The following is a 12,640-nucleotide window of genomic DNA, read 5'->3' on the forward strand; positions in this document are numbered from 1 at the left end:
AGAAACCTTGCTCCAACGCGATAATGCACGGCCGTACATAAGTCTGAGAACTCGGGAACACATCGCCAAATTGGGTTGGACATCATTGCCTCATCCACCCTGCAGTCCAGACCTGGCACCCTCGGACTTCATCTCTTTGGGCCGCTTAAAGATTCTCTGCGCGGAACACACATGCTCTTCCACAACGTTGGCGTACGCCCATAGAACGTGATGGAGACTACGTATAAAACAGGACATGGACAAGACATGTTGATGTCTATTGCCACCAAGTTCTGACTCTTAACAAAAAATGTGTTCCGAGAAAAAGAGGTGGGGCATTACTTATTGAAAGGCCCTCGTAACTTATCGTCGAACGGATCAATACTAATAGATATATGATTACGTACATGTATAAATACCAAGTTTTAATCACTATGATATTGTAATCTGTTTCATTTTGTATACACTGAGCTATACAGGGTGGTTCTTACTAACGTTTAAAAACCACCCGAAGTGAAGAAACTGACGCTGAGACGAGTAATTTAATATAAGACATATGGGGTTGCAAATGCAGGAAAGTTCCACAAAAATGGATGAGAAATGTTGAACATTTGACGTCACCAGGTCGAGTGTGTGCTTGGGCGTGAAGGGATGATTGAGCGATCAAATATTTGTATTCGAGGAAACGGTCCAAATTTCGAACACCTTATGTAAATGTCATCTGTTGTAAAATCAAGTTACAAAATTATTGTCCTCACTGTAATCAAGTAAAATCAGATATGAATTTTAAAATTTTACCGGCGAATTGACTGTTCAAACAAATTTCGGGCTTGCAGCTGGTCGTCGTTCAATACCTCGCACGATATTTCAACTGAACATTTCTGTACCATGTATGAAGTATTACAGAATAATGTTCATAAGTTATCTGTTTACAGAGAACATTGGCACTCATTGACCAGTTACAAATCATCAGAAGTCATCAATCAAAACAGGAGCTAATGAGGGTAGCATCAAGCTACTGGTATTCATATATATAGCATAAAAGTGACATAATACAAATTTAAAATATAAGTAACAGTGGCATTCGTTGGCCAGAAAGTATTGAGTACTACAAAACATTTTTCATCATTCAAGTGACATATGACATATTTAAAAATAATTATTGGCACTCATTGGCCAGTTACAAATCATCAGAAGTCATCCTTCAAAAGAGGAGTTAAAGAGTGTAGAGCATGCACGCATTATTGCAAAATATCATTCACTATTACTCAGAACTCATCATTTAAGTGACATAAGACATAATGAAAATGTAACATACTGTAACTATTACTCAACGTCTGTGATTATAAAACATCATTCAGTATTACTCATAACTCTCTTACCATTATTTGGGACTGGTAATACATTTTTTCTTTTTTTTGTGCTAGCAATGCATTGCGTTGGGATCGATAATTAATTGCTGGGGCATAACAATATTTGCTTTTGACTTATTGCTGCAAATGAAGATGTGTAACGTCATTCGTCATGAGTCAGCTATAGCAAGGTTATGAAACAAATAGAGTATATGTGATCACATTCATGAATGACACACACAAATGGGTAAAAAAAATGGACTATTAAGCTGAAAGAAGAAACGCATATTATGCTGAAAAGTAGTGAACTTCGAATTAACAGGTAATGAAATGTGTATTAAATATATATGTTCTCTAGCTGTCCTTTCCAAAACCTTCAGTCATCATACCATGCAACGTAAGACATACTGTCAAAACGAACTACAACAAATACCTAAATAACTACATAGCATTTCTTAACTAACAGTAAATATATAAACTTCATCATTATTTTCATCTGCAAAGAAAAACTTCATTATCCATATCACCATAATTCCATTATTATCATCACCTGTAAAGAAAAACTTCATTATCCATATTAGCATATTCTGCATCACTATTCATCTGCAAAAAAGTCACTTCATTATACAACTATTCATAGTACAGAGTTCCTTATTTCTAGCATATTTCATCACTAAAACTAAGATATGTAGTTCTGTCTGACAGCCTGCATCAATCGCCTCGTATTCTGAAAGAAAAAATTAGTTAAGACTGCTGTCATACGATGTGTATAGTATATTCTTGTTAATGTTTGTTAATTCTGATCCATTTACTCTTCGTGACGAGGTATTGCATCTTCTTTCGTTCATTCCGAAGGTGAAATTCCCATTTCTGTTTAATTTATTTCTTTTACACGTTATTTCTTTCTGAAAATGATGAACAATGATTAATGTCTCGCATTTAAATCATATACCCATTAAATAAAAGCTGGTTTCTAGTGATACAATTGAGCATACAGCATAGCATGACAGAAAACGTAATACGTCAAAAAAACATAGACAGTGTTCAGATGCAAAAATGTACACAGAGTATCACAATGTAGCAGCAAAAAGAAAAAAAAAAGTAAAATAGTCATGATGTTGAGATATCATAAGGCAATATGTCAAAATCAACTGGTGTTTCTTACATCTTAAATATTTCATAGTGCATACAAACAAAACAGGAAAACAATCATACATACATGGAAAATGTAAAATGTGCACAGTCTGATGTGTAACGACACGAAAAGCGACCTGATAACCTTACCTTGCCGGGCACTTGCCAAGAAAAAATACGATAATCATCAGTAAGTAATCACACAGATATAATTGCATAAGTGGTCATAAAATGTGTAAGTTCATCTGGAAAAATGTGCATGGTCTGATGTGTAACGACAAGAAAAGCGACCTGCTAACCTTACCTTGCCGGGCACTTGCCAAGAAAAATACGATAATCATCACTAAGTAATCACATAAATATAATTGCATAAGTGGTCATAAAATCATCTGGAAAAATGTGCACGGTCTGATGTGTAACGACAAGAAAAGCGACCTGCTAACCTTACCTTGCCGGGCACTTGCCAAGAAGAAATACGATAATCGTAAGTAAGTGTTCATGTGAATATAATTTCATAAGTGGTCATAAAAAAATTCAGGAAATGGCATTACAGTGTGATAAATCATAAAGTATGTTCATTCAATAAAGGGTTTGATGTTGGAGATATGGTGATTCCCTTTGGTTTTTCTGGTTCTCAAAGTTTCGACGTGTACTACATTGGGGTGAGGAATGCTGCGAATTCGATATGGACCTGCATATAGAAGCTCAAATTTACTGCATCTACTTTTTCCTCTATTAGATAAATAATGTGTGCGTACATCTGTCCAATGTGAAAGTCACGGCGTGTACAAACCTGTTTTTGCTGTCTTCTCCGGCGCTCTGCGGCACGTTTGATGTTGTTCAGCGCAATGTCAATTATTTCATAGTGTCGTAGTCGACGAGATGTAGGAAAGGTTACCAATTCTTTAATTCTGTTAGGTGGTTCAACATTTTTCAGTATAACAGACGGAGATAGCATAGTAGATTCATTTGGTGTGGAATTAATTACATCCTGGAATGAGAGTATGTGTGTGTCCAAATCAATATGTTTTTTATGGCAGTATATTCTACACAGTTTACCAATTTCTTTCATTAATCGTTCACAAGGGTTCGAAGAAGCATGGTACCTGGATATATTAGATCGGGGAAATGTTTCTAGCTCGTAACATACGTGTCCATATAGCAGATCGAAACTGTGGTCCATTGTCGGAAATTACTTTCAATACATGCCCTACATGAAATAGAAAATGTTTTACAAATGCTTTCGAAACAGTTTTAGCAGTAGCTTTGCGTAACGGAGTGAAGGTAACAAATTTCGAAATGAGTTCAACAGCGACAAAGATGCAGCAAAAACCTCTATTAGTTCTGGGAATCGGACCAAAAATGTCTACAGCGGCCATGTGTCTCAATTTAACAGGTACAATGGGATGTAATGGAGGAATATGTGAAGTCGTATCTGACTTAGCTTTCTGGTAGATTTTACATGACGCTAAAACTCGTCGAATACGTTTCTCCATGTTGGTAAAATAACAGTTCTGTCTCAGTATAAGAAAACATTTTCTGGCTCCGTAATGTGCGTAACTAAGATGAGTATATCAGATTAATTTGTTAACAAAAAAAATGGTTCAAATGGCTCTGAGCACTATGGGACTCAACTGCCGAGGTCATTAGTCCCCTAGAACTTAGAACTAGTTAAACCTAACTAACCTAAGTACATCACAAACATCCATGCCCGAGGCAGGATTCGAACCTGCGACCGTAGCGGTCTTGCGGTTCCAGACTGCAGCGCCTTTAACCGCACGGCCACTTCGGCCGGCAATTTGTTAACAAGCTCGTCAGGAATGCATAATAACCAATTGTTGCTGTCAGGGTGAAAGCGGCGAAACAGAATGTCATTGCGTACAGTGTAATGGTTTCTAATGGTAACATTATTCCTATCTTGCCAAAGGTGTTTAATTTCTTTCCGTACGTTGTCTTTACTCTGCTCTTGTGCTATGTCTTGTAATGACGACGAAATGAAATTCTCAAATACAACTTGTTGAATGTACATGACGCTGAAATTTGCTTTGCAGAAGTTGGTTGAGATGTCTTGCTGATTGTTGCTGAGAGAACGGGATAGTGCCTCTGCTACAATATTTTGTGTACCGGGAATGTGAACAATTGTAAAATTAAATTCTTTTAAATAAAGTTTCCATCTGCTTAATCTGTCGTGTGTAAATTTAGTGGAAAGTAAAAACTGTATAGCTCTATGATCTGTGTAAACGGTGGTATATCTTCCATAAAGAACATGCCGAAATCTCGTAAATGCCCAAACAACACATAGTGTTTCAAGTTCTGTAACAGAATAATTGCGTTCAGCAGGTGACAGAATGTGACTCGCAAAGGCTATGTTTTTAATTACTGTAGTGCCATCTTCTTCAATTTCCTGAAAAATGTGTACCCCTAAAGCGGTGTTAGAACTGTCGGTGGCAATGGAAAAATTTCTAGTAAGATCTGGATGTGATAAAAGTGGTGCATTCGACAAAGCATGTTTCAAATAACATTTTCGTGAACAAGATTCTGCGTGTCAAAAGTATTGCTTGTGTTATTGGAAGATGCAACCTGTACTGTATCTAGTCAAATTCTATCTGACGTGCTATTATTTTCGGGAGGATGCTGTGGCAGTTTCACTATTTGAACTATTCTGTTATTTCGTCCTGACGTATTACGTTCGGGATGATATCTACTGTCTGGTTCATTCATGATAATATGTTGTTGCGAATGATTTTGTTGCTAATAAGACCGATTGTTATTAAACGTACGCTGAAAACTGTGCTCATTACTTTTACGCCTGTCATGATAGTCATTTCTATACGGTGCATTGCGATAGGAATTGAAATGGTGTGTTTTCTGGAAGTAGTTATTTCCTTGTTGCTGTGCGTTATTATTTGTTGGAGCTGATGCTATACGTGCAGGCGGCGAAACATTAAAGCTTGGTTGACCTTGCAGACTGCATTGTTGGATAGGTATGCTAACCGACTGGTTTTGTTGATGTTGTTGGGAAAAACCTCTATTGTTACCAAAATGTATTTGCGACTGCTGAAAATTTTGTACATACTGATGATTAGAATTTTGCCTGTTATTAAAATTATGCTGTTATTTCTTTTCATTTCGGGAGTGTCTAATGAAAATTGTCACTTTCGGTAAAACTTGTCATATCGGGTTTTCTTTACACGTTTCTTAATTCTAGATAGATCGATAGTTAAAGAGCTGTTTTAATAGATATAAAGGATAGTAGAAGAGAAGGCAGCAGTGCAGAAAACTAAAGATGAAACAGCACTACTACGGCTCGGGGCCCCATGCCCGCTACGGCACATATTCATTAAAGCGTAATGAATCCTCTGAGGTCAATTACGCGCTACAAATAAATTTTAGTTTCTGCGTTACAGGCAATGCCGGTTAAAATTCAAAATCAAATTGCTGTATCCATGCTAATTCTAGTTTCTGCATTACAGGCCAAGCTGGTGAAAGTACAAAAATAAATTGTCGCATACAATTCAAAGCATGTACCTGTGCTCTGTTATTATTAAACACCTTAGATTTTCTTACGAATAAAAATTGATTGAAATTAACGTTATCGTCTCTGAATGTGTGAACTGGTTCACGATTACATGAGAATCTGTTTGTCTGTGTCTTTTCGGATTTTAAGTCACGTAGTCTCTGTAAATTACTTAAGTTATACTAGCTGTGTGAGTGTGACAAATGTTCGGAATGTGCCGTATGCTGTGACGTGTTAGTGACTGAAACATTTTTCATTTCTGTCACTTTAATACGTTCGTCAATTTGTCTGATCTGTTGTTCAAATTTCTTATCGACTTCCATATCCAGAGTGCGTGAAAATTCTGGTGACTTTAAATTAAACTCGTCACGTATCTGTATTGCGTTTTCTGAACATTGTTCAGTGACTGCACTAATTTCATTTCTAAGTGATTCTGTTGTGGCTGCATGTGTATTATTTAATTCTTGTGCAACAGATCTAATTTCTTCACTACTGTTCTTAACACAAGCCTCAATTTCGTCACGTAATTGTTCTTTAGTATCATGACATTGCGCGGTAACGGCTGTAATCTGTTCACTATGTTGTTCGTTCTGTTCATTAAGGTTGTCGTGTTTTTCGTTCGACTGTTTGAAACTTTCACTAAATTGTTTGCACGATTCATTAAGTTGTTTGAAATGGTTATCTAGCATTTCATTCCGCTGTTGTTTGTACGAGTCCTTAAGTTGTTTGAAATATTCATTCCGTTGTAGCAATACTGCCATAATTTGATCCAAGCCAATATTACCTACTCTATTCTCTGTGCTGTTTGATGGCGTACCTGCAATTGTCACGTTTTGTGTAACCATTCGGTCATTTTGTGATTCTTGAAAATGTTTGCTAATCGGATGTGCACTGTTGGTCACTACACCGGAATCAAATAAATCTGTCGTACTATGATTACACTGTTCATTTTCGTTAGAAAAATTTGTCTGTTCATTGCGTAAATTTTGCAAACCGGGTGTGTCAAGCTGGGCAGCGTTCATTGCGACAGAACGTCCCGCGTCATCAATTGTCGTTAAATTAACAGAGGACACAATTGAATTTGTTTGCTCATCATTAGCATTAAAATCATTACTAGTGATCAGTACGCACTGATTGTCTGTGAATAGAGAACTATCATTATTACACAAACTGTCGCTAGTATGATCGGTCAAATTATTCGAGTCGGCTGTTTCACTCATTGCACATCGCGATGTACTGTTAACAGTTTTTCGCGGATTTTTCACAAATCAAAATTAATCACAAATGAAACAAAGACAATGCAGAAATGCAACAAACACAATTACAACAAAGAGCAACAAATTGCCGATGATCTGTGAAAGAAAGAGTGACAAATTAGTAAATGCGTTGCGCCAGATGCAAGCTACATTTAAGTAAATAAGAGCAGATATATGACTACTTCTCAGAAGATTCACAAAGAAATACGGATGTCGCCAAGTGTAACCTCCCCACAAAAATACTAAATTTAAAATTTGAATTTTAGTGTAACCTCCCCACGGTAATATAAAAAAAAAATATAAACCAAGTGTAACCTCCCCACGGAAATATTAATTAAAATGAACCATGTGTAAACTCCCCTCGGAAATAACAATTAAATGAATTTTAAAATATTGTATCCTCTGAACAAAATTGATTCCCATTTATAATCTCTGTGCAGAAATGCATTCACATTTAATGTTCCCACAAAATTCTTTTCTCATTTAATGTTAAGTTCGAAACAGAAAAATTCCTAAACACCAAAATAAAAAAAAATCAGTAACCTGGTAAATTTTATGACGACAGCAGCGCTGCGCCTCGGCCCTGTATTCTGAATAAAAATGCAAAAATTCTTACCTCAATAAAAACTGCGAATATATCTGCTCTTATATACAAAATTTTCGGCACAGCTCCGTGCAGTGCTGGCCTATGCTTTGTGATTCATGAAAGGAAAGATAATCCATTGAATAAAATCTTTAAATTGAAATGAATGCTTTTTTTTAAAAAAAAATTACTTTATATTATAAAAGTTATTATTGGGGCATTTTTTTAAAGAAATTGGATGACAGTTAACATACACTACTAGATATGCGCAAGGCTGCTTCTTTACCTTCTACAATAATACTCATCCTCCGGAGTCCCGACCAGAGCAGACTGCCGACACGCGCCGACTACCGCCGACTACTGCCGACTCACGCAGACTACTGAAGACTGCTGCCGACTCATGCAGACTGATGCCGACTAGCGACAAGCAACAACTAATTACATACTGCTCTCTGGCCAGAGACTCTCCTCTGCCTTGCCTACTTCGACCATAGATACTAGTAGACTGGCCTTGCTGTGCAGAAGCTATACGGCTGGTGTGGCTCCAACATAAACCACGTGACTGTTGGCAAAACGTGGCGGGATTTCAAATCAGCGGTCTGCCATCCTATGTTTGTATCGGATTTTCCCCACATTTCTCAACTGACTGCCAAACGCTTCCAACAAAAACTACTTTCTTATTTGTGAAAAATTATGCCAGAACTACATTTGACCTGGATTTGTTCAAAGTACCATTTATAAAATCTAACAAATACATCGAACGCCACTCTGGTGGGCAGTGGGACGAAATTACTATAAACTATCAATTATAGTAAAATGTCATTAAAATTCTTTTAAACAGTAAGAGTGGGCTCGTGTCAAAACTTTAAACGTTGTATTCGCCACGTTTCGAGCTTTAGTCACTTATAAAAGAAAATGGGCTATGGGAATTATGTCAATTATAGGTGTCAAAATTGTTTACTTTAGGAGCAGGTCCATTTTAGAGTATAAATTTTAGGTGCACTTCAAAGGTTCAGTTCCCACTATTTTTACAAAAGTTTAAACTATTAGTTTAAAAAAAAAGATATTTTAGATGAAAGGTGAGACTTTGCAGTTTCAGAAAATATTTTTGGAGCGTAGGTTTAAAAATGACAGACACTGTAAATACAAATTATAAATATACATTGTAAATAATAACTAACCTATCAAAACACTTCTCCTCGAAGTGCTTCGAGCAAAGGCGCGTATGTGCAAACGGCTTAAAGTTTTTCCGTTTCAAGGCCTGTATCCAAAGCTGCCTTCGGTTTTCATCCTTACAGAACCTATGAGTAGTAACGAGAAACAGTTATACTTACTTCTGTAACCGAATCATCACAGATACTTTCCAAAATGTAATATGAGTCTGAGTTTACAGGCATCACTTTCAACACTTTAGTTTACGTGATACTCTATTTCAAGCGTCAAAAACATATAAAAGTCACTTCAGCAGATTTCAATAAACGCGTCTGCACTATCTTAGACACACTTACACGTGAAATGTAATGCCATTTCCCCGACAAAACGCTGAGTACAGCCATAAGCGCAACACGAAACAACCATGTTTTGCCAACATTCACGTGACTTCAGCCCAGAGATGTTGGAGCCACGAAAATGACGTCAGGGCCAGTCTATTATATTTATGGTCGAAGCTTGCCTATTGCAGGCAGCGCATACATCGCATACCTCTTACACTTTCCTTTTTTCCCTTCCTTTTTGTTTACAAACATTGTTTAGTAAAGAAAACGCGGGTCATTTACTGATGACGACGCATTTCGGAAACTTAAATTCGTATATTTGTGATGCAATACGGTAGGTTTTTGTTGTACTTTACTTTGCTGTAAACTAGTGGAGACCTCGAAATCGGTAAATAATGGATCTTTCCTCAATGTAAACATGTGATTGTCTAACGCAATGAAAAAAATACTGCCGGTCAGACATAAGCCCCTAACACTGCAGTCGCGCACCTGGATCCAAATCGACACCGATGTGAAAACTTGGCTGGGATGGTCAGGAGCGACATACCAGCAGGTTCAACCAGTGCACGTGCGTAGCGGTACGTCTTCTGTTGACGTCTGATGTTCAACAATTGTCATCCAATTTTGGAGTATATACGTTTGCGATCCCATGTGTCTTATATTAAACGTCTTGTCTCAGCGTCATCTACGTCGCTGCGGAGGTTTTTAAACGTAAATAATTACGTTGGTTCAGACATGGTATGTGCATACACTACTGGCCATTAAAATTGCTACACCACGAAGATGACGTGCTACACACGCGAAATTTAACCGACAGGAAGAAGATGCTGTGATATGCAAATGATTAGCTTTTAAGAACATTCACACAACAGTCACACCTACAACGTGCTGACATGAGGACAGTTTCCAACCAATTTCTCATACACAATCAGCAGTTGACCGGCTTTGCCTGGTGAAACGTTGTTGTGATGCCTCGTGTAAGGAGGAGAAATACGTACCATCACGTGGCCGACTTTGATAAAGGTCAGATTGTAGCCTATCGCGATTGCGGTTTATCGTGTTGCGACATTGCTGCTCGCGTTGGTCGGGATCCAATGACTGTTAGCAGAATATGGAATCGGTGGGTTCAGGAGGGTAATACGGAACGCCGTGCTGGATCCCAACGACCTCGTATCACTAGCAGTCGAGATGATAGGCATCTTATCCGCATGGCGGTAAAGAATCGTGCAGCCACGTCTCGATCCCTGAGTCAACAGATGGGGACGTTTTCAAGACAAAAACCATCTGCACGAACAGTTCGACGACGTTTGCAGCAGCATGGACTATCAGCTCGGAGACCATGGCGGTTTCCCTCGACGTTGCATCACAGACAGGAGCGACTGCGATGGTGGACTCAACGACGAACCTGGGTGCACGAATGGCAAAACATCATTTTTTCGGATGAATCCAGGTACTGTTTACAGCAGCATGATGGTCGCACCCGTGTTTGGCGACATCGCGTTGAACGCACATTGGAAGCGTGTATTCGTCATCGCCATACTGGCGTATCACACGGAGTGATAGCATGGGGTGCCATTGGTTGCACGTCTCGGTCACCTCTTGTTCGCATTGACGGCAGTTTGAACAGTGGACGTTTCATTTCAGATGTGTTACGACCCGTGGCTCTACCCTTCATTCGATCCCTGCGAAACCCTACAATTCAGCAGGATAATGCACGACCGCATGTTGCAGGTCCTGTACGGGCCTTTCTGGATACAGAAAATGTTCGACTGCTGCCCTGGCCAGCACGTTCTCCAGATCTCTCACCAATTGAAAACGTCTGGTCAATGGTGACCGAGCAACTGGCTCGTCACAATATGCCAGTCACTACTCTTGATGAGCTGTGGTATCGTGTTGAAGCTGCATGAGCAGCTGTGCCTGTACACGCCATCCAAGCTCTGTTTGACTCAATGCCCAGGCGTATCAGGGCCGTTATTACGGCCAGAGGTGGTTGTTCTGGGTACTGATTTCTCAGGATCTATGCACCCAAACTGCGTGAAAATGAAAACACGTGTTAGTTCCAGTATAATATATCTGTCCATTGAATACCCGTTTATCATCTGCATTTGTTCTTGGTGTAGCAATTTTAGTGGCCAGTAGTGTATTTCTTCTTGTCGATATCCCAACGTATGTCTCTTACTTTTACTAGGGCACTTGGTAATGACTATTTGATGAAAATCGGCCAATAGAAAATACTGGCCAAATCTCATAACCTCAGCGGAACCATGTCGTCTTTTGACCGATGTCTGAGGACTGCGGATCCATGTATAAGGAAAACTACAAGAGCGTTTGTGAGCGTGAAAGAAGTGCAGTTTGCGCAAGACGGCAAGGCGCTGAGCGCGCCCACCTCGAGCACCAGCTGCAGCAGGTCGGACTGTGGCAGACTGCGGTCGCCCGCGAAGCGGCGCAGGGCCCCCAGGCGGCGCGGCGAGGCGTTCGCCACCGCCCGCAGGTAGTCGGCCACCCGCTGCTGCCTCTCCTCGGACGCGTTCTCCCCGGCCAGCCTGTGCACGCCACACCCACAACACTGACAACGTACGTCGAACAAAACCAGTTAGTCCCTATATATCAACATGGACCTTCTTCTGCGTATTTATTTAGAATTAGCAACATTTGAGGAAAAGTTAGCAGATGTTGCGTTTAAACTTCTATAAGACTGTTATTCTACCAGCACTATTAAATGGAAGTGAAATGTGGGTGATAAACAGGAAGTAAGAAAAGCATATCCAGTGTGAGGAGGTGAAATGAAGCTAGCGTACGGCATTGATAGCCGGGAATCCCCGCCTGGGGAAGTTCGGCCGCCGAGTGGCAAGTTCTTTCAGGTGACGCCACAGTGGGCGTGGTATATGTCGATGATGATGATGAAATGATGATGAGGACAACACTCAGTTCCAGAGCGGAGAAAATCTCCGACCCGGCCAGGAATCGAACCCACGCCCGCTGCATGGTAGTCAGACGTATTGACCACTCAGGTAAGGGGGCAGACAACGTAAGGAGGTGAGTTTTCTAAGAAGTGTCGGACACGGTCGATTTAAGGTCGCGTGCGTCCTTTAGCACTGTTCAACTGCGGGGTCCATATGCATCAATATACACTCATATATTTTAAAGGCACTGTTTTATTCCCATGTGAGATATGAGGATAACGTCAAATAAAATTTTATTTCATCATGTTATGCCATGAGAAGTACTCACAATATGCAGTAGCTTCGCAACAATGATCCTTCCTATAATGTAAATGAATAAAATGTTCGTACCATTACATACTAAATTACGTACACGCTGGCCCT

General features: G+C 39.5%; 1 protein-coding gene across 1 annotated transcript in view; it reads right to left on the reverse strand.

Annotated features, from left to right (window-relative positions):
* LOC126108113 (uncharacterized) overlaps positions 1-12,640 on the reverse strand; it is a 197,234-nt gene that overhangs the window by 130,598 nt on the left and 53,996 nt on the right. The window contains exon 3 of the mRNA XM_049913384.1: positions 11,701-11,857. Coding sequence (XP_049769341.1) covers positions 11,701-11,857 — 157 coding nt within the window. The remainder of the gene's footprint in view (positions 1-11,700; positions 11,858-12,640) is intronic.

The sequence above is a fragment of the Schistocerca cancellata genome, chromosome 1, assembly GCF_023864275.1.
Source record: "Schistocerca cancellata isolate TAMUIC-IGC-003103 chromosome 1, iqSchCanc2.1, whole genome shotgun sequence".
NCBI lineage: Eukaryota > Metazoa > Arthropoda > Insecta > Orthoptera > Acrididae > Schistocerca > Schistocerca cancellata.